The sequence below is a fragment of the Anomalospiza imberbis genome, unplaced genomic scaffold, assembly GCF_031753505.1.
Source record: "Anomalospiza imberbis isolate Cuckoo-Finch-1a 21T00152 unplaced genomic scaffold, ASM3175350v1 scaffold_51, whole genome shotgun sequence".
Classification (NCBI taxonomy): Eukaryota; Metazoa; Chordata; class Aves; order Passeriformes; family Viduidae; genus Anomalospiza; species Anomalospiza imberbis.
In genome coordinates, this window is record NW_027100119.1 from 749515 (window position 1) to 772227 (window position 22713).

General features: G+C 52.3%; 1 protein-coding gene and 1 long non-coding RNA gene across 3 annotated transcripts in view; one reads left to right on the forward strand and one right to left on the reverse strand.

The window, feature by feature from the left end:
• LOC137467046 (serine/threonine-protein kinase pim-1-like) overlaps window positions 1–10931 on the reverse strand; it is a 42151-nt gene extending 31220 nt beyond the window's left edge. Inside the window, exon 1 of the mRNA XM_068178604.1 lies at window positions 10875–10931. Coding sequence (XP_068034705.1) covers window positions 10875–10931 — 57 coding nt within the window. The remainder of the gene's footprint in view (window positions 1–10874) is intronic.
• Window positions 10932–21186: 10255 nt separating this feature from the next.
• Window positions 21187–22418, forward strand: LOC137467057 (uncharacterized). Of its 2 annotated transcripts, XR_010995394.1 has the most exons (4): window positions 21187–21366; window positions 21476–21625; window positions 21809–21957; window positions 22280–22418. It is a non-coding gene; the product is annotated as an uncharacterized lncRNA (long non-coding RNA). The 2 variants fall into 2 exon arrangements; XR_010995393.1 differs by having other exon boundaries at window positions 21187–21625.
• Window positions 22419–22713: the final 295 nt, after the last annotated feature.

A 22713-nucleotide genomic window follows, 5' to 3' on the forward strand; every position in this document is an offset into this window, starting at 1 on the left:
CCAGGGCCAGAGCCTGGCCCAGGGCTCCTTCACCCTGTTACCAACGAGGGCTTGAGAGCGCTGAAAAAATCCCCAGCAAGGGAGCAGCAAAAACCAGATTTAATATTGAGCAACAGCACCACAAAGTTCCTTGGCAAGAGTCACTCTGCTCCTGACTGGACACTTCAGGCACAAAAAAGGAAACAAAGCAACAACAAAACCAAATAAATTCCAGGCAATTAAATCAGAAATAAACCGAGAACTGGGGCTTTCATTCCTATGGAAAAGAACTGTCCTTCTTCCTGCAGGTGCCCATGGCCACAGCTGGGATTTCACCTCCAACACTGCCTGTTGTGACAGACTGGAGGAGATTGTGGGCTGGAAACATTTTGTGTGTGGGGGAGGAAGGGGCAGGTCCAGCCTTGCCCTGCCCTGGAACCCCAGCCCTGCCCTGCCCTGGAACCCCAATCCCCCCAGGGCCTCTATCCCAGCCCAGCAGTGTCTGCCAGTCCCTGGCACAGCACAGGCAATGCTCCACAGCCACCTCTGGAGCCCCCAGCCCAGCTCCTGAGTGACCAAATGACCCCAAGTCCCACCTGGGGGAAGGGCCCAGGAAGAACAAGGGATATTTAAGGCTGAGCACAAGGCGAGCACACATCTTGACCCTACCTCCTCTTGGAATTCCGATCTGAACAGTGCTGGAACCCAGGAGTTGGTAGCTCTGTGTGTGCTTCTCCAAATCTTTTTCATCATTCTCTATTTCTGTCTCTCGTTCTTTTATTTCTGACCTCTTGAAAATGTTGAGCAACTTAAAACTCAGATGGCTTAGAGTTTGTGAAGTTGACTGGACCAATATACAGCTTTGAGAAGTGTTTTGTGTTCATTGAATGTCTTATTAAACCTTTTGCCAAAGTTTCAGCTCCTTGGCTCAAACTCCCACCTGCTTTCCTTGGAGAAGGAGCTGCCCCAAACACAGAGGGATGTTCTTTTCTTGTCAGCCAGCAAAGCCAAGGGAAGACACAGCTCCATCAAATGCAAAACTCATTCCTCTGCTGGATATTAAATCCACTTTGCACAGCAGACAGACTCAGAGCAATGCAAAACACCTTCTGTGCCCAGCACAGGTCCCAAGGTCCCCCACAAACCCTCCCTGCCCCAATTCTGCCCAGATTTGCTCTTTGCACACACGAGTCACACACTGAAGGCACGAGCTCCTTCCATGCCCAGAGGGAGGAAAAGCGGGAAAGTGGATGAAGAGCTCTCCTGGGCAGAGCCAAGGTCCAAGGGCCCCTGCAGGGAACCACAACTCATCAGGTTTGTGTCCTTTGGGCTCAGGGACTGGTGACACTCAGAAGCACAGAAAGGTTTCTTGCCAACAAACACAAGTTGAACATTTGAACAGTTTAATAACCATCACAGATCTTCCCTCAGCTCTCTGTGATGTCCCAGCAGCATCTGACATGTCCCCCATCCCCAAGGGATTTCCATACAGGAACAGTTTAAGACAGAGACATAAGAAAAGGCAATACTGTGACAGATATTAATATAAGTAAGGTGTTGATTAATGTGATATTTATTTGAACTTCTTAAAGATTGGGCAACTCCCTGAAGCTCAAAGCATGTAACCAGTCAGTTGAGAGGCCCTTGCGTGACCAGAGAGCATCTGGAGGAGGAAATCTGGGAGTAACAGGAAGGACATAGATCCAGCTGGTCTAGTGAAGAGATGTCCTTAGACATGGCCATTTCAACAGAAGAGGTGGAAATACCTGAAGGAAGAGAGAGATGATGTAGTAAACAATATTGGTGACTCAAGTAAAGGGGAAGAGCAGTATTTCTTCTCCTTCTCCCATCAGTACACTTCCAGGAAATTCCTGGAGGGAAGACTTTGGTATTTCTTAAAAGTACTCAAGTGACCCAGATAATAAAAATGTCCTTGTATATTACGAAATTTACAAGAATTTAAACCTGTGCCCCTTTCCAGGCAGATATCAGCTGTGTGCCCATGGACAGGCGGTGCCACTTGTGCCCTGAGGTGCCGAACTGGGATTGGATCTCTCAGAGAGGAGCTGAGGGAGAGCAGAGCACCTTGCAAGCTGCAGGTCCCTGCCAGCCCCGCAGGGCTCCTGTGCCATCAACATCTGCTCTGCTCCAGTCTGAAACAGGGCCCAGCATGGTGCTGGGATCATCAGAGAGCTGAGGTGTGTGCTGGAATTCAATGCCCTCCCCATGGCGCAGCAGCCTGCATTTCCCTGCTCCAGCCTTGGTCTCCAGCACAGCCATGGAGGCTCTTTGGGCTCCTGAGTGTTCCTGCAGCCACCAAGGGCAGCTGAGCTCTGCCTTTGGCACAGTCAGCCCTGGCCAGCGCAGGCCATGCTCAGCAATTCCTTGTCTGTGCCCGGCCTTGCTGCCAGCCTCGGCAGCGGCTGCGTGGCCCCTTTGTGACCCTGTGCTGGCCCGGCCATGGTGCCACAGCCCCTGTGCAGGCCCAGCCCAGGACAGGAGCATTGCGGCTGGGAACGGCCCCTGTGCCGTGGTGCCCACAGCAGCCTTGGGGCTCTGTGCCCCATGGCCTCCCTGCTGGGCAGCCTCTGCCAGCTCCTGCAGAGCCCGTGGCACCTGTGGGGCTGCACAGACAGCCCTGCCCCGGGCTCTGCCGGCCTCTGGGCCAGCAGAGAGGCCGGCCAGGGCTGGCCATGGCCGGGAACAGGCCCTGAGCCCCGCAGGAGGATGGAGCTGGGCCACAGCCAAACTCAGCCCAGGGCAAAGCTGGGCTCAGCAGCCAGGGCTGCCAAGGGCTGGGGACAGAGGCGGGCGGAGACAAATGTCCTGGGCCCCCTCCCTGCTGTGTCCATGCCCCCAAGGGCACAGAGCAGCCTCCTCTCTCAGACACTTGCCTGTTTTCCATGCCTTGCACAGGCGCTGGCCCTGCCCCACAAGGCCTGGGCTGAGTCCTGCCCTGCACGCTCAGCCAGGCTGGGATGGACACTGATGGTTCCTGTGCCAGGCTCTCTGAGCCCAGCCCAGCTCCCTGCAAGCTCTGCCAGCTGCCCTGAGCTCTGTGCAGCACCAAGGGCCTCTCCCCAGCACAGCCCAGCCGGCTCTGGCCCCACAGCTCTGCTCAGCCCAGGCTGCTCTGGCCACTGGCCCCACGGCCTCAGCCCCTGGCCAGGGCACAGCAGCAGCTGCAGCTCAGCCAGGACTCAGCCCCAGCCATGGGGGAAGGGGCTTGGCCAAGGCCAAAGGAGGCTCCCTGGGTGCCCTGCTCCCCTCGGGCTGAGGTGCTGAGAGCTCTGCAGCCCCTGCTGCCATCCCATCTGCCCAGGCCAGCACAAGAGCCCCGGCCTTGGGGCCCTCCAGAGCTGCTCCTGCTCCAGGCCCAGGACCCATCCCAAAGCCGGGGCAGCCACAAAGCTGTCTTAGGGTGAAGAGCCTGGCTCTGTGTTCTCCATCCCCTCCTTGCTGGCGCTGCCAGGCTGGGATGAGGAGCCCCTCAGCCTTCCCTGCTCTGGGCTGGACAAGCCCAGCTCCCTCAGCCTCTGCTCACAGCCCAAGGGCTCCAGCCCTACCTTGGAGGCCCTTCCCTAACCCTGCTCCAGCTGCCAGACATCTTTCCTGCCCTGGGGAACCCAGCCCAGGCCACAGGGACCTGGATAATCCACGTCCTTGATGTCCTGGTCACACAGCCCTGGCCCCTTTTCCCCATGTCAGGCTCTGGGGGGGATCCTGTGGAATGTCCTTTGGTGGGGGCTGTGGCTCCAGGTGGACCGGGGGGATACCAGGGGATAAGGGACCCCGCTGGGCATGAACAGCATTGGACTTGTTGGGAGAAACTGTGAGGGGGAGCTGGGGCGAAGTGACCACCCCAGTGACGTCACAGAGCCCTCCTGGGATGTCACACAGCCCCTCTGTGATGTCACAGCCTGCTCTGGGATATCAGACCTCTGCCCTATGATGTCACAGCAGGCTCTGGGATGTCACAGAGGCAGTCTATGATGCTGTAGCTGCTCGATGACCTCACATAACTCTGTGACCTCATGTTACCAGATGATAAATTATCTACACCAGGTGAGTTAACACCGGAGCTTGTTCTCCAAAACCCCAGGCCTATGGAAACCACACAATGCCCATTGTGTCAGAAGGGGAACTGGAAGTTCACCAGCCTCAGTGTCCTGCCAGCTCAGCCAGGCCCACTGGAACACTGGGGTCCACGACCACCAGGGACCACCAGAGAGACCCCCAGAACAGAAGAGAGCATGCAAAAGGGGAGGGGAAATACGTTAATGATTCTGGGGGAATGATTATCAGATGTGTGTTTAGTCCAGGACAATCAATGAATATGTGTGCAAAATACAGAATATGAACAGAAACTTTCCTGTACTCAGCACGCTCGGCTTTGGGAGGAGCTATCCCCCGTGCATCCGGCTGAATAAAGAATGCTGCTTCTTAATGCTGCATTGGGGTTAAGGAGTTTTCTGTTTTACTGAATTTTTGGTAACACTCCACTCCCAAGGAAAGCTCTGTCTCCTGCTGCTCACAAACAGAGAAGCGCTGGTGGCAGATGTGGGGGTCGGAGGCTGCCTGGGGCACAGTGGCCATGAAATAATCAAGATTTCAATGTTTTGTGAAAGAAGGAGGGGTAGCAACAAAACTTCCACACTGAAATTAGGAAGGGCAGACTTTGGCCTATTTAGGATGCAGATTTGGGGAGTACCGAATCAGGTACTGATTTTTTTAAGGGAAACAGCCCTTTAAAACAAAGGGGTCCTGGGAGGATGGACACATTTCAAGGAAGTAATCTTACAGGGGAAGGAGCAGCCTGTGCCAGTGTAGCAAAAGATGAGCTGGTGAGGAAAATGACTGCCCTGACTGCCCATGGAGCTTCTGTGGGAACTCAAAGGAAAAATAGAGGGTGCATTAACTTTGGACAGAATGTCAGGCAACTTTGGAAGTGTTAAAGGATGTTATTAGGTCATGGAGAAAGAAAAGTTGAGAGGTGAAACTCAACTACTGCTTAACTTGGCCACTTCTGTGAAAAAAATTGAAAAGGTTTCTGTAAATAAATTAATAGCAAAATCTGGGATAAGGAGAACATCTTTATTGGATGCAGTGGAGAATATAGTAAGTAAAGACAAAGAAAAGACTGAGTAACTTAACACCTTGTTTGTATCAATTTTCAATATTAGGATAGGTTGTCCTCAGGACAAGAAATCTCCTGAGCTGGTAGATAGGCACAGGGAGCAGAACAGCCCCCTGTAGTCCAGGAGGGAGCAGCTGGGGACCTGCTGAGACACTCAGATGCTCACAGGTGTATGGGATCAGATGGGATCCTTCCTAGGGGGATGAGGGAGCTGGTGGATGAACTCGCCAAGCTGCTCTCCATCATTTACCATCAGTCCTGGCTCAGCAGGGAGGTCCCAGAGTACTGGAGGAGCCAGTGTGAGCCCATCCCCAAGAAAAACTGGAAGGAGGATCTGGGGAACTCCAGGCCTGTCAGCCTGACCTTGGTGCCTGGCAAGGTTATGGAACAGATCACCCTGAGTGCCATCACAGGGCACCCACAGGATGGCCGAGGGGTCAGAGCCAGCCAGCTTGGATTTAAATGTCTGCATTCATGATCTGGATGAGGGGACTGAGTCCACCATCAGGAAATTTGCAGATGACAAGCTGGCTGTGAGTGTTGATCTGCTGGAGGGGAGGAGGGCTCTGCACAGGGACCTGGACAGGCTGGATCCAGGGCCCAAATCCAACAAGGTGAGGTTTAACAAGTCCAAGTGCCAGGACACGGCACTCGAGGTGCTGCCCAACGAGTGCCGAGCACAGGGGAAGAATCACTGCCCTGGTCCTGCTGGCCACACCGTTCCTGATCCAGGCCAGGAGCCAATGGCCTTCTTGGCCACCTGGGCACACTGCTGGCTCATGTCCAGCCTGCTGTCCATCAGTCCCTGCAGGTCCCTTTCTGCCTGGCTGCTGTCCAGCCACTCTGTCCCCCGCTCTGCACACAGACATTGCTGCTGCAGCTCCAGAGAAGGCAACAAAAGGGCATCTCTGCTGAAAACTCTGCTGGCAGACCCTTTAGTTCCTTTAAATCCACCAAGAGCACAGCCCCTCATTGACACAGTCTGTGGCCACAGGGAAGGTGGAGAGAAACAAAATGAGAAATGGCACAAACAAGGACATTTCTTTGTGGACAACATTAAAATGTAAAACAAAGAAAAAGAACCTCCAAAATGAAACCAACAAGAAGCATCAAAGATAACTTTTATTACAAGTGATTTGCAGAAATTGGCCAGCAGTTTAATGTTCCTGAAAGCATCCAGTCATCAGTCTCCTCACTGCAAACTTGAGCTCCTGGTTCCTCAGGCTGTAGATGAGGGGGTTCAGGGCTGGAGGCACCACCGAGTACAGAACTGACAAGGCCAGATCTAGGGATGGTGAGGAGATGGAGGGGGGCTTCAGGTGAGCAAATGTGGCAGTCATGAGGAACATGGAGACCACAGCCAGGTGAGGGAGGCAGGTGGAAAAAGCTTTGTGCCGTCCCTGCTCAGAGGGGATCCTCAGCACGGCCCTTAAGATCTGCACATAGGAGAAAACAATGAACACAAAACAGCCAAAAGCTAAACAGCCACTAACCACAATGAGCCAAAGTTCCCTGAAGTAGGATTTGGAGCAGGAGAGCTTGAGGATCTGGGGCATTTCACAGAAGACCTGGGCAGTGCCATGGCACAGGGGCAGGGAAAATGTATTGGCCGTGTGCAGCAGCGAATTGAGAAAGGCACTGGCCCAGGCAGCTGCTGCCATGTGGGCACAAGCTCTGCTGCCCAGGAGGGTCCCGTAGTGCAGGAGTTTGCAGATGGACACATAGTGGTCATAGCACATGATGGTCAGGAGGGAAAACTCTGTCCCAAGGAAGAAGATAATCAGAAAAAGCTGTGCAGCACATGCCATGTAGGAGATGGTGCTGGTGTCCCAGAGGGAATTGTGCATGGCTTTGGGGACAGTGGTGCAGATGGAGCCCAGGTCGCTGAGGGCCAGGTTGAGCAGGAAGAAGAACATGGGCGAGTGCAGGTGGTGGCCGCAGGCTACGGCGCTGATGATGAGGCCGCTGCCCAGGAGGGCAGCCAGGGAGAGACCCAGGAAGAGGCAGAAATGCAGGAGCTGCAGCTGCCGCGCGTCTGCCAGTGCCAGCAGGAGGAAGTGGCTGTTGGAGCTGCTGTTGGACATTGGCTGTGGCTGCACATGGGGTTCTGTAATAAAAGTAATCATGGAATAGTTGGGTTTGGAGAGGACTTTAAATATCCCAGCACAGCTTGGGGGCACTTCCCCCCGCTGCCTGCCCAGGGCTCTGCTGCCTGGAGCTGTCCCTGCCAGCAGCTGCTCCCCTGTGCCCAGGGCTGGGCCCTGCCAGTGCTGCCAGAGCCCAGCCCAGCCCTGGGGGCTCAGCTCTGCCCTGCAGACCCCTCCCAGCTCAGGCACTGCCCAGGGGCAGCTCTGGCTCTGCAGGCTCTGATGGCAATGTCAGAGCAACCCTGAGGAGGCTGGAAAAGCAGCACTGATGCTGCCTCTAAGGGGCCCTGTGCTCGTTTCTGTCACTGCCTGGTTTATTCAGATCTGAGACAATTTTTTTATATTTCTCATGGTGAACTGAGAAATGAATATCTATGTGCAATTTCCCATACAGGCAACACAGATCAGTACACTAAAAATGCAGGATTTTCCCATTTTGTAGCCCATGACTGGCTGTGCTCCCTGTTTAATATGCTTGGAAATGTTCTGGAGGTAAATGTCATGCTGGGAGCAATCCTGAGCAATACAGAATCCTCACCACACAAGAAGAACACTTTCCAGCCTTTCCAGCTGTCTCCTTCCACCCACATTTTGTCCCCCAGCGCTGGGAGCAGCTCCCCGGGCCGGCTGAGAGCTGTCCCTGGCAGGCAGCAGAGTCCCTGGCCCAGCACAGCGCCCTGGGCTGCAGGACCCTGCTCTGCAGGACAGCCCTGGGCACCCCCGGCTGCTCTGCACAAGAGATGATCAGAGAATGTACTCACAGGGTCTGTGGGCTTTGGGATGTTCCAGCTTTAGGAAATCACTCCAGGAGCTGCAGCTGCATTGTCCTGCAGCCAGAGGTTCCTGTGCCAAGGGCTGGCACTGATTCTGCCCCAGGCACTTCTCAGCACCTTCCCAGCCCTGACTGATGGAAGCTCTCTGTGCCTCTGTGCTGTGCCCGGGCTGGCTGCAGGCAGTGCCCCAGCCCTGCTGGGCTGGGAGCAGAGCTGCTCATCCAGAGAAATGTGCTTTTGAAGCTCTCCTTGGTTACCAGGATCACCCTCTGTGCCAGGAGCCCGGCCCAGCTCAGCAGCACAGACACAGCACAAGGACTTTAATGACCCTCTGGGGCTTTGTGCTCAGGCCCTGAACATCAGGCCCTGAGAGGGAGCTGCAGAAACCTCTCCAGAACTCCAAGACAGAATCCAGCTCCAAAGTTTCTTTGACTTTTAATGGGTTCCACTGAGGGACACGACTGAGAAAGTGTCCCCAGGCCCCAGGCAGAGCAGAGAACTGGAGGCACTGATGACAGGTGGGGACAAAGAGAAGCCAAGTCTTGGTGCCCTGGGGCACAGCAGCATCTGTGCCACCAAGGGCCGTGCCACCAAGGGCCGTGAGGAGACACCTTGTCCTGAGGCTGGGGCCTCCTGGCACAGCCCCAGCCAGGCTGGGCACTGTCACCCCCTTTTCCTGCCCTCAGCATCCCCCCCTAGCCCACATCCCAGTGGCCTCAAGGATCTGCTGGAAGGAGTCCCTGGGGAGCCTTGCTCAGGAATGGCCCTGGGGGCTCCTTCATGCTCCCAGGGACTGCAGGTTTTTCAAAGCACTTTGGCTTTGGCTTTTGCCTTGGAGTCTCTATGAGCTTTGTGCAATCATGGCCTCCATTTATCTGCTGTAATTAGTCCCTGGAGAGGCTTTGTCAGGAACAACACTCAGTGGGGCTCATTAATGCTTCAAGGTACTTCAGTTCTTTTAAGGTACTTGGTGTTTCCCTTTTCATCCAGACTCTGTGAGAGGTTTGTGCAATCATGGCCCCAATTATCTGCTTTAACGTGTCCCTTGAGAGCTTTGTACTGACACTCAGTGGGGCTCATTGATGTTTTGAGATACTCAAGGAGTTTAAGGTACTTTGGATTTTCCTTTCCACACTGAGTTTCTGAGACTTTTTTTTTTACCATCCTGGCCTCCAGTTCTCTCCTCCAAGGAGTCCATGAGGAGCCTGTGTTTGGGATGGACCTCAGTGGCACCCATTAATGCTTTGAGACATTTTGGGTTTTTCCTCTGACTTTGACTCCTGGAAAGGTTTGTGCAATCTCCTCTCAGGCCTTGAGGTTCCAGGGCTCAGCTCCAAATGCACCACAGGGCTCATTAGGATCAAGCAACTTCTGACAAACCATGGCTCTGCCTTGATTTCCCTCTGCTCTAATGTAGTTCATTAAGAAGGTTTCCTTATACAGTTATGGAGAAATATTTCAAAGAGCTTCTAAGAAATATGTATTCCTATTTTAAAGAGTGTCTTTTATTACTGTTCTCATTAGAGAAGAGGTGATTGCAGCATTCTGTGATTGATATTGATGTAGGGCCGCTCCTAAAGAGGTCTGGCCAGGTCAGATAAGTTTAACTTGAGGTCTGACCCAGTGTGGACACCTTGCCCCACATTCCCTAACCCCATGTGAGAAACTATTTTCACTTTCACAAATGTAAATGGTTTATTACGACCTTATCAAAATACAACAGAAGAGTGAATAAAGAATAAATACAGTGCCAGAAGCAAAGCATTCAGTCACCCTGTGCTCATCTACAAAATGGATGCTCTATCTTTTATACCTCTAGCCCCTCCCAAAGTCTTGTCAATCCACTTCTTCTTCACTGTCCAGTGGTGGAGATCACTTTCTTACAGCTTGACTGGAGGTCAGGCGCTGCCATAGCAACAAGCCGACCCTCCCAAATGCCTTGACTACTGAGGGCATCCCGTGATAACAATGCAAGAGGGAGGGGAAAGATAACTATACACCTACACAACTTCTCTTAACATATACTTAATATTCACCCCTTAATTGTGAGAGTCAACAATAGGATTACCCATCTATAACAAACCCCCTTTTCTTTTTCTGTAAGTCATTTTGCTTGAACAATTACATTAAAAAAATTCTCTCTCTCTTGAATGAGTCATACTAGCATCTGTTGATGTGGGCAAGGACAGTGGGAACAGGAGAAAAATCTCAGGTTTTCCTTAGACACACTTATTTGGAATGGACAAAAGGGCCTAACAGAGGTCCAGTATGGCTCTGACTCCCATCTACCGTGCCTATGTGGTTGCGACCCATAGTCATTGTATCTTAGGGGTCCAGAGGCCAGCTCGGTCTCGCCCTCCAGTCCCTTTTGTATTCAAAGACAGTTGGGGAATTACAGAGGTCCAATATGGCCTTTTGTCCCTACCTTACCATGCCTACGGGGTTGCTACCCACAGCAGGGCTATGGGGTCTTCTTGATATTGAACAAAGGGGTCTTGCCCTGCTTCCTTTGTCTTATTTTCTTAAAGAAGCTGTCCCATCACCTTTTACGGACCCTTGTGTACTTCCCATCAACAGATGCTGATAATTCTCACCCATTAACACAGAAAGACAGTCCTCAAACTGGTTGGTGGAAGCTTGACTTTGGGCATCTTGGTGTCTTTCTGGTTGTCTTTCAGTCTCTGCTTAAGAGTCAATCTCGTTTCACCCAGTCTGGATGTTGTAGTTCACTCTTTGGGTTCTTCTACCGGGCCTTTAACTGTTGGCATGAGTCCATCTGTTGGCATGAGTCCATCCCCACTCTGCAGTTCACACGGCTGATTCGGTGATGAACAGTACCTGAAAGGGACCTTCCCACTGAGGAGTTAGAGGCTGATCTCTACATGACTTGATCATTACTTGATCCAATCCTCAGAATTAACGTTATGGATTCTGAAATCCAGGGTGTTAGTTTGAGGAATTGCCTCTTTATGTCTTAGCCCTTGTAAGGTTTCTCCTATAGATATAACATATTTCTTGGCATTGGCTTCCCCTTCCTCATAGATGGCAATGCTCTGGGGTGAGGTCAAAAAGGGTAACAAAATGTCATTTCATAGGGTGACACCCCCAGATCTGACCGGGGTTGGTTTCTAATTTTTAATAAGGACAAAGGGAGACATTTTATCTATGACGCGGGTTTCAGTCATCAGCTCAACTAGAGCTCTTTTAAGAGTTTGATTCATCCTTTCAGTGTGACCAGAACTCTGTGGATGCCATGGAGTATGTAATTCCCATTTACTCCCAGGGTTTGAACAACTTTTTGCAATATTTTAGAGGTGAAATGAGTTCCTTGGTCTGAATCAATCCTGTTCACCATCCCATATTGGGGAATGATTGATTCTAGAAGTGTTTTACTCACAACATTGGCATTGGCTTTAACCGTGGGTACCGCCTCTACCCAGTGAGTCAAGTTGCCTACTATCACTAGCAAAAACTTCCACCGTTGTACATGGGGAAGCTCGGTAAAGTCTACTTGGATGTTTTGATAGGGTCTTAAGGCTAGTTCTTGCCCTCCTCTGGGTGTTTTCCTCATGATTTTCTGACTCACTTGTTGGCATATCACACACCTTTCAGTTACTTGCTTAGCTATCCCAAAAAAATTCCAATGCAGCCCCAGTCCCTTAGAAATTGATCACTTAGCGCTTGTGTACCCCAATGTGTTGTTCCATGTATGCCTTCTAACATTTTCCTGGCAAGGAGTTTATTCAACATTTGCCTCCCATCTGCTAATCTCCACTTGCCTTTGTTATCATTCTTAGCTCCTATTTTAAGGAATTCTTTCTCTTCTGTCTCACTGAATACGGGAACTTCTTCTATTTCTCCCATAGGGGTTAGTGCTATCATTAGTTTTTCTGACCCTGATTTGGCTGAATTCTTAGCGTCTAAATCTGCTAAATGGTTCCCTTGTTCTTCTTGAGTCACCCCTTTTTTATGTCCTTTAACATATACTACTGCCACTTCTTCTGGTATTTGTAAGGTTTCTATCACTTCTAAAATAAGTTTTTAGTTCCTTTCCCCATTGAATTTAATAGCCCACACTCTTCCCAGATTTTCCCATAGGTATGCACTACTCCAAAAGCATATTTTGAGTCTGTATATATTGTTCCTCTTTTCTGTGCTAATATTTCCAGAGTTTGCTTTAGGGCATACAACTCACATGCTTGGGCTGACCAGTTGGAAGGTAACTTTCCTTTTTCTAGGGCCACTAACTCTTCATCTACTATAATGTATCCTGATACCCATTGTCCCCGGATTACCTGTGGAAATCCATCAATGTACAATCATTTCCCTCCTTGGAATGGTTGATGTGTTAGGTCCTCTCTTACTTTAGTTTGATAATTTATAACCTCTAGGCAATTATATATTAATTCCTCACCTGGATTTCCATCTAAAAACTGGGCAGGGTTCAGTTGGTTACTCACAATTAACTCTAATTATCCATTGTCTATTAGGATGGCTTCATATTTTAGCACTTGGGAATCAGTGAGCCATTTCTCAGCCTTTTAGCTGAGGATACTCCTTACTGAGTGAGTGGTATATATTTTCAATTTTCCCCCAGAGGTTAATTTTTTGCTTTCTTCTACGAGTAGGGCGCTCGCTGCCACCGCCTGAATGCAGGTTGGCCACCCCCAGCTGGCAGGGTCTTGCAGTTTTGATAAACAGGCCACTGGTTTCCTGGATCCTCCCCGGTCCTGTGCTAACACTCCATGTGCTGCCCCTTTTTCTATATCCACAGATAGAAGGGTTTGTCTAAGGCAGGAAGACTCAGTGCTGCTGCACTGACTAATTTTTTCTTTAAAGCTTCAAAATTTGCTTGTCGTCTTCTTCCCACCTTATCTCTTCTTCTATTAACTTTTCAAACAAGAACCTGATGGCCTGCATGTATCCTTCAATCCATAGCCTACACTATCCCAACAGGCCTAAAAGCCCTCTGACTTCTCTCTTAGATTTTGGCCGTGGGAGTGAGGCAATCCCTGCAATTCTCTCAGGGTTCAGCCACTGGCTCCCTTGACAAATCACACGTCCTAGGCATTTTACTTCCCTCTCTACAAATTGGAGTTTCCCTTTTGATACTCAAAGTCCTTGGCTCCCCAGAAAACTTAACAATGCTATGGTGGATTCTCGAACTTTGTTTTCTTCCCGTCCTGAGAGAAGCAAATCGTCTCCATACTGGATGATCTTTATCTCAGGTTTGATGGAGAATTGTTTGGTTTGGGGATTTGGAAAACCCTTGTGGTAACCTAGTCCACCGAAGCTGTTGCTTTCTCCCTGAATCGGGGTCCTCCCATTCAGAGGCAAACATATCCCTACTTTCTCCTGCCAGTGGACATGCCCAAAAGGCATCTTTTAGGTCTGTCCCACTAAACCACTGGTGTGCTGGGGGGATATTACTCAGTAGTGTATAGGGCTTAGGCACTACTGGGTACTGATTCACTGTTCTTTTGTTAACTTCTCTTAAATCTTGGACAAGCTTGTAGGTCCCATCAGACTTCTTTACTGGTAAAACAGGTGTATTATGGGGGACATACATGGTTCTAAGGCACCCTACTCAAGTAGGTCCTGGGTGGCCAGCTGCAGTCCTTGTCTCCCTTCCAGGGAGAGTGGGTATTGTCATACCTGAACTGGATGGTTCTCATCAACTGTTTTTATTACTACAGGTTTCATGTTCAATTTACCTTGATTTTTTGGTTTTGCCCACACCATCTCATGAATTTTGTCCTCATTCTCTTCTGTTAATTGGAGAAGTTTAACCACCATTTTTCCTTCCTCTGGCAGTACTCCAATGTCTAACTGCACCTGTAAATCCCACCCTAATAGATTTCACCCTGCTTCTGGAACTAATAGAACATCCCCTGTTGAGGATTTTTTGCAGGACAATGGACACATTCAGCAGATGCACAGTCCAGCCTCTGGTAACAAAGGAACCAGTTCTAGAAACGGGGTCAGTGAATCCTTGACGACAGGAAAAGAAGTCAGAGGAATCCGCAAAGTTGTCAGCAAAATAAAAAAGAGAACTCAGGGTGGGCCAGACAACCAAAGCAAGACGCATGAAGAATCGGGTGATCCAACCAGCATTTAATTTTAGACGCATAAACAGCTAGGATTAACCAATCATGTATTAGCTAGAGACTCTTGCACAGCAGAATTGATTATAAATACAGGCCTCTGCACAATAAAATTGGCTTCACTTGATCATATTGATCATGGCGAGATGTCCCATTTGTGATTCTCTGCACCACAATTCGTATCTCAGACCCCAGGTCTAATGATGCATGGCGATGCATAGCATCCCTTAGACACTCTAGAAACTCAGATGGAGTCTCGGAAGGCCCCTGCTTAATAGAATACAGGACAGACCAATTTTTGGTGTTTGGGATAGCTCTCTCCACTCCCAGTGCTATCCAATCTTGATAATCTGCTAATTTCTGAAACTCTGCCGATATATTTGGATCCCATTTAGGGTCCCTTGGAGAGGGAAAAATTCTCTTACATCCAATCACTGGCTTTTACGGTGATCCTCTGCCAAAGCCCCTGCTGTTCTCAGGATCATCTGCTTTTCTGTTTCAGTGAAAGTATCCAGTAATAACTGGGTGTCTCTCCAATCTGGGTTGTGTTGTTTGATAACATATCGTAAATGCTTCGCAATAAGTGTCAGGTTGCTGTGGTAATTTTTAGCAATCCTTTCCCACGCCTCTAGATCAGGGGTGGAGAATGGTACTTTAACCATCAGTCTCCCTCCTTCTGGTCCCACTGCCTCTCGCAGAGCGGCCTGTAACACTGCTTGTCTCCTGGTTCTGGACAAAACCGGACTGCCAGGAGGGGAGTGGATTTGAGTAGATGTCCCTTCCAAGCCTGCATCCTCTTTTTTTGGAAAGTCCACCTCATCCTCATCCTCATCCTCATCCTCATCCTCATCCTCATCCTCCCGTCTCCTAGGAGGCACTTTCAGCAAATCTATTGCATCTTGTTCTTGAGCTGCAGCACGGTAGACCTTATCTGATTTGGTACATGGCTGTCCTATGCTGCACGCTGAGCAACATTGCTTAATTTGCCCTCTATTTCCTTTGTTTTCCTTCTCAAGGGCTAACACCAGTGGGTCTGAGGGAGCGCTGAGCCCACAGTGCCTCTCCCATTCCAGATGATTTCGTAAGGTGAGAAACATATCAGCATAAGAGACCTCATCCTACTTCCTTCCTGTCTTAAAAACCGCATTAACTGCAACAAGGTATTACAATCTAAAGTTCCCGCCGGTGGCCACTTGGCTCAATCTTCCAGCCTGTATAATGGCCACCACCGCATGCAGTGTTGGATTAAATCTTGTTCTCCAATCCCCCCCTACTGGTGACTTCTTTCCAGTGGGTTAAGATACACCCCAAAGAGCTAGCTCGGGGAACTTCTTTGCTCTGGTGAGTTCCCATTATCTCCTTCTCCTTTTCATTTCCACCCAAAACTCTCTTCACAAAGCCTCACAGTCCTTTCCCAATTCTCCTCCCATGTGCAACCCCAGGTTACAGGTACCAGATGTGATTTTCCACACACAAGCTTTAAAATCTGAGGTTCAAAATGGGCTCAATTAGGAAACATCCATCCACACTCAGAGCATATGCCCTGCCGCCTGCTGAACAGCAATACCAACACCTCTCACAAACTCCGCACTGCAATAGTGCCCATGGAGGGTGCCAGTCTCTCGAGGTGCCCAAGGCTCCCAAGAATTGCCCACAAAGGCAGGCTATTCCACTTACTCCTTCGTGAATTTCTAAATTCTCTATAGTGGGTTGCTTCCAATCTAGAGAAACGATGTAAATTACCTTTATGTTACCATTAGCTGAGGTCCAATAAAGTCCCTCTAAATAAACCCGTTCATCCCCTTTATCTATCCAGTGATTCACTGCATTTACAAACTCCCAGGGGTCAAACCCGAACCACTGAGGCAGTGGAATCCTCTCAGTTCGTCTAGCCACAGTTAAAACATGCACAATCTACACAAACACATTCAAACATGCCACATGTCCTCACCCACACTTCTTTGCTTGCTCTGCTTCTCCCCAGCTGCCTCCCCGCAGGACGCTATCTGCCCACACAGCCTCCCAGCCGGCACCCTGGGCCTCACTTGGCCGCCTCACTAGTGGGCAGAGCCTCCCCGCCCCGCACCATGGGTACACTCACTCACTCGCCCCCTCCTTCGTATAACTGAGCCCACAAAGGCACTCACTCACACAATCACAAAAACCCACCTACATTAACCACAATGTCCAGACACCACAAGCGCACAATAGCAGTAAGTAGAATCACAGCATTAAGGTCCAGATTCACTTGACCCACCCCCAGGATCACTAGTGGATCCCTTCTTCCTGCCGCTCTATTGGCAAATGGACCCTTCCCCCTCCCTCTGGCCACGCTTGGCTGGCGGCTGCTTGCAAGCCCCAAACCTTTACTCACACAGGGACTGAGCTGTGCACCAGATGTCTCTGAGCAGCTTACCAGCAGCCCTTTTGGTCAAGGCCCCTTTTAAGCTTGATACACACTGTTTATCTCTGCACAGAGTGCCCGGAGCACGGTCAGGCAGTGCCGGGATCCCAGGTGTGGTTCTGGTCCCCACAACTGAGCAATGGCAGCCCCAGGCTCAGAGCCAGTCAGAAAGCCAACCAAGTGAGACCAGAGGGAGGGCACCCTTCCAGTTTCTCTTGGGCATGGCCGCAAAACAACCCCTGCTACTTCTTCCTCCACCAGTGTTTGGGCTGTGTTGGTGGCAGAGCCAGCCAGGCTGTGCTCTGCCTTCCAAAGCCTGTTGGGAGCGGGCATGAAAAGCTCTGCATGCACAGCGGAGAGTCCTGGAAGGTGCTGGCAACAGCTTCCTGCGGGAACAGGGCTCTGGGCTCTGGCTGGAACAGCCTGGTTTTGGTGCCATGACCGCAGGCAGGAGTTGAGGCAGGTGAAGAGGCAGCAGGCAGCTTGTGTTTGTAGAGGGCCTGGGGCTGCCCCTCTGAACCTCCACCTGGAAACACACTTGGGAGAATACGAGCTACAGCTGGAGTGCCTGTCCTGAAAGGACCTGAAGTCATTAAGCCTTTCCAGCTTTTCTTAAGAGTGTGTTGGTGTTGCCCAAGAAAGCTTCATTTGGGGAAATGCCTTTGGAGGAAAAGGGCTTGCTTCTCAAGGAAAGTGCTTCCCAGGGAGCTCCCAGTGAGGTAGGTGCAAGGGTCCCCCTTTGGCTCTCTGTGGCAGAGTGGCAAGGGAAGGGAGAAGGCTGTGAAGAGCGAGTTTGGCATCCGCCTGGACCTGCAGAGACCAACCCAGGCACCTGTAGCAGGGTGTGCTCCCCCTTTGAACAGAGGCGTGAGCAGGAGCATCTCTGTCCAGCCGTGAGCCCCAGAGCTCTCTCTGAGAGCTGTGAATTAAAAGGCCTTTACACACACACTTTTCACCTCTTCCCTGTCTGCTGGGTTTCAACTCTTGGCAATGTGCATTTGCCTCTTGCTTGGTGGAAGCTGCTGTGGCCCAGAGCCAGCACAGAGCTGGGCTGTGTGGGCCAGGCAGCGTGGAGAGTCTTGGCTGATCTTGGTGTGTCCCTGGCCTCAGAAAAGGCTGGGAAGGTTTGCCTCCCAAGGCGTCCTGCTCATTGGCTCTCCCTGTGCATCCTGGAGAGAACAAGGTAGGCATTTCTGGCAGCTGGGCATCAGCAGGCCTGAGAGTGGGGGCATGTTGTGGAGCCAGCACAGCTGAGATACCCTGAGAGGAGCCCAGTGCTCCTTGCTCCCCTCTGCTGACACGTGAGAGTTTGTCTGGTTTTGGGATGGCCCTGGCTGTGTGAGGGGTGCTGCGTGGACACGAGACAGCCGGTCCTGTCCCGCTGGGTCCCAGCAGTGCCTCACAGCAGTCCTGCATCCACGTCAGGATGCTGGCCAAGAGAGGTCCTGGAAGCTGAGGCAGCTGATTTTAAGCTTGTGCAGGTGCCTACAGGCCAAGGCCAATGATGTTCCCTCAGGATACAGCAGTCCTGAGGGGTCTCCCTCGTTCAAACAAATCGGCAGACAAATGTATGGTCTACCAAAAGCCCTTTTATTGACCTGGCGGGAGGGCAGGGGTCTGCACCCACTAAAATGTTTCTCTGCCACATATAAATTTCAGTGGGTTGATGTAGGAATGTATCAAACATACCGTCCTTCTTTACACGGCTGTGGTGATTTGATAGGCAGGGGGTTAGAAATACATTGTGTCTGATTCCCAAACTTGAAGCTGATTTCCAGGCGCTGGCCAGGAGCGGTCTCGATGCCCCAAAGCAGCACAAAGTCTTCCTCACAGCTTCCCTGCACAGGGCTGATTCCACACTTGCCCTTAGTTCTTCTGGTAGACTGTGTCTAAAGCTTTTTGTCAGGTCACTCTCATGTCAAGTTAGGCCACCAGGTTTTTCTTATGCTAACTGGTGCTAAGTACTTAGGTATGTCTGTGCTAATTACTTGTTTACTCATGTGCATTGCTTGTGCTTACTTATGTCAAACAAAGGCCTTGTTTCATCCCCAAAGGTGCCTGAGGCCACCCGCTCCTTGTGGCACCAGTTGCTTTCCTGTGGAATGTTCTCCCTCCCCAAGGGTAAAGAGGGAGCTGGAGAAAGAGCTTGCCCGGCTGCTCTCCATCCTTTCCCAGCACTCCTGGTGAAGTGGAGAAGTCCGAGCTGAGCGCAAAGGTGCAAATGGAACAGCCGTGCACGGGAAGGCTCGGTGGGAAGGATGATCCAGGATCTATAGGCCTGGCAGCCTGAGCGTGCTCCAGGGGAAGGCCTTGGAGCAGATCCTCCTGAGTGCCATCCCACGGCACCTGCAGGGAACCAGGGCGTTTGCTGGAGGGTGGGAAAGCTCTGCGGAGGGATGGGGACAGCTGGGGCTCCTGGCGGGGTGTTGAGGGCTTCTGTGTGGGAGTCTGGGGGGGTTGGTGTTGGGGGGGTGTTGGAGAAGGAGTTGTCTGGAAGGTGAGAGGTCTAGGCTGGAATTTGAGTCAGTTTGAAGGCAGCATCTGTGCTTTGGCACAGCTTTGGTTAGGGAGGGCACAAAGAATATCTGTGACTTTTCCTCCTCATGGTCCTGATTCTCCTGCAGGGAACAAGAGGGGAGAGCTGTACTTTACTGGCCACTTAGAAATCTGTACCGGGGGAGGATTAGCCCTTTTGCCATCTACTCATTTCTTTGGGCTACTTTTGTACCACTGAGTGGACTCTCATTTCTTGAGAGTTTTTATTCCTTAAGAGAATTAAGATATTATCATCCCTTCCTAGAAAACCAAAGCATGGCCCTTGTTTTTTGCCCTTTTTTTGTGTAGTGTTATGTTCTGTAAAGTGACCCTCAGTGGATGAAGTTAAGGCAAATGAGTTGCTGCTTTGAGATGGGAAGCAAAATTACAAATCTTCACCTCCTCAGGCCATCCCAATTAATTTGGGAAGTTTGCGACTTTTTGGAACTACTTGAGTCGAGCAATGGGAAGTAAAGCTTTCCTGAACTGAGGATTCTTACTTGCCAGATTCTTCTGTGCCTTCGCCGCTGAGGTGGTTTTGTGCTGAAGGCAATAACTTCAATGAGAAGATAATTTCAGCATGGAGTAAGAGCTTCTGACAGAGACCCAAGTGTTGCCAGCAGTTGCTCCAGGTGCTCCTGCCGACAGCCCCTGCAGGCAGGAGCGCAGCCCCCAATGCACGTGGGCTTTGGCTCCCTCTGGCACAGAAGCCCCCCACGGGCACAGGTCTCTGAGGCAGGAGACAGGCACTGGTGCTGCCAGGGCTCGGGGGTGGCAGGTCTGCTTGGGCAGGGACCCTGCCACATCTGCTGATGTCAGCGCTCCCCGGGCGCAAGGGGTCAGAGCAGCATTCCTGCCCTGGCCCACACGTTCCTCGTCTGTGTCACACGGCCACGCTTAGGATGGCCACCAGCCAGGACGTGTCCCAAGGAGGCCGTGCCAGCTTCTGTGGAAGGCCCCATGCCCTTCCCAGCGCAGCTGCGTCGGCAGCCCTGGGGCCTCCTTCTGCTGCCCTGAGCCCGCAGAGCAAGGCAGCGTTTGCTGATGGTTTCAGCCACTCCTAAAGATCCTGTCGGGCTGTCTTAGACACTTGGGGTGAGGGATTCCTTCCAACCTGAGCCACTTTGGGTGGGCTGGGGGTGGCCCCAGGGCAGGGGGCAGTGTGTGCAGGGGCCCTTTGTGACATGGGGCAGCACGGTCACCGTGGCATGGAACGGGACAGCGTGTCCAAGGGCCCTTTGTGACACGGGGTGACATAGGAGCTGGTGGTGACAAGGCCACACCACAGTGCTCGGAGCATGCGACGGGACAGGACGGGACAGAGCGGTGCCGTGAGGAGCCCCCGCACAGCACACTTGTTCGTGTCTGACCCAGAGCTTTTCCGAGGTGCTATTCCTGCAGCTGACCTCGAGGCCAGACCACAGGACTTGGTGACCCGTGGCCTTCCCAAGGCTTCTCTTCTGCAGGTGTCCTCGAGGGCAGACCGTGGGACTTGGTGCCCCAGAGGCATCTCCCATCCCTGCCACCAGTGCCCTCGAGGCCAGACCACAATCCTTGACAGGAGTCTCCTGTCCTTGTGGCAAGGAGCCCTCGAGACCAGAGTGCAGGACTTGCTGTCCTGTAGCCTTCCTGAGGCTTCTCTCTTGAAGGTGCCTTCCAGACACGACTGCAGGCCTTGCTGACTCGGAGATTTCTGAGACATCTCTCCTGTGAGTCGTCACAAATCCAGTCACTGACATGGAGCAGAGATCCCCGAGAGTGCCCAAGCTGGCCTGGGTGGAGGAAGAGAAAGAAGGCCCTGGAGCTGGCCCAGCACAGGAGACTGAAGAGGTGGTGCGGTTCAAGCCTCTGCAGGAGGGTGAGTGGCAGAGCTGGGCTGCTGGGCTGCAGGGCTGGTGGCTGCAGCCAGCTTGGCCACATCCCATCCCATTGCATCCTATTGCATCCCATTGCATCCCATCCCATCCCATCCCATTGCATCCTATTGCATCCCATCCCATCCCATCCCATCCCATCCCATCCCATCCCATCCCATCCCATCCCATCCCCTGGGGACATGCCCATGGACAGGACGGAATAGGGGCCAGAACAGACACCCCAGAGCCGTGCTCCATCCCTTGGGACATCCCGGGGCTGTTCCTGCCTGGGGAGCGCAGGGCTGGGCTGTGTTCTCCGGCCTCTCCCGCAGCCCCTCAGCTCAGGCTGCGCTCGCTCTTTGCCAGATGCAGCCGTGGACCGCACACAAGAGCAGGAACGCACCCGTGGCCTCTTCCGCAGAACAGCGCAGGTACCTGCAGCCATCCCCACCTGGGCTGGGCCTGCTGTCACTGCTCAGCCGAGCACCGCGCTTGGAGCATTCTGTGGAACATCCCTGGCTTCCTGCCCTTCTCCTACAGCTGGTTTGCAAATTCATCAAGAGGATTCGGGAGGAAGAGACCGGCACCATGGGCACAGGGCTCAGAGCATATTCACACATCTTCAAAATCAAGACCTGTTCTGCCCTGCTGGATATGCTCGTAGAGGAGGGGTTTTGCAATCCAAAGCAAGTAAGCAGCCTGTGGCCAGGCTTTGATCCTCCCAGGAATTGCTTGGCCTCCCAAGTCACGCCTGCTGCTCACTGGAAGCCTTTGAGGCCATGGCAGTGGGGTGGCAAGGGAAGCACTTCTCTGGGGAAGCTGGGGACATTCCTCCCTCTGGCAGCTTTCCAAGTCTCCCCGTGCCTTCTCCAGGTGCCTGCCATGGTGAGGTACATCCACCAGTGGCTCATGGCCAATCAGTTTGCTGAGCACAGGCTGAACAGGGCCCTGCTGGATCTCACCAAAGAGCAGCCTGCTGACGTAGTAATGACGCTCCTGCGTGTGGCCCCATCCTGTGACAGGTATGGGGCCCACCTGCCCAGAGGGCTCAGGGCTCCCCAGCCCATCAGCCTATACAGCCTGTCCCAGGTGTCTGACCAACAGAGAGTTCCAGTGCCCTCTGGCTGCTCCCTTTGCCAGCCCTGGCACGTCAGCCCCCGAGCCTTCTGCCATGCTTCCTCGCTGGCCCTCAGGGACCTGTCCCCACAGGGCTGGGCTGTCTGGGTGCTGCTGGCGAGGGGCAGTGGGCAGAGGCAGGGCTGGCAGCCAGCTCAGCTCCCCACTGCCGCCCAGGCCACGGTGCTGTGTCCCAGACTCCTCTGAGACAGAGCTCTGACCCCACAGAGCTGCTTTGACCATGTGGAAGAGCATCATGTGCTCGCCCAGGACTGCGGAGCCGGCGCAGCTGATACTCCTCGATGTGCTGGGGAGCTGGCCAGAGCACAGCACGTGCACCTCCGATGGGGACAAAACGGGTGTCTTTGTCCTGGCTGTGAGTTTCTGACACTGGCCTTTGCTGGCCCCAAGGCCACCTGTCCAGCAGCTCTGCATCCTCCTTCCCCCACTGCATCTCCCTGCCTCAGGCGCTGGGCTGAAACCTGGCCTCGGGGCAGCTTCAGGACCACCAGGCCCGGTGCTCCCCCTGTGTCTCTCCGGGCCTCTCCCTCCCATGCTCGGGCCCTGCCACACGGACACCTCGGCACTGAGCACTGTCTCGGGCTGCTCTGTCCTTTGCAGGCAACTGTGGTGATGTGGAAGATCCTCCAGATGCCCTGTGT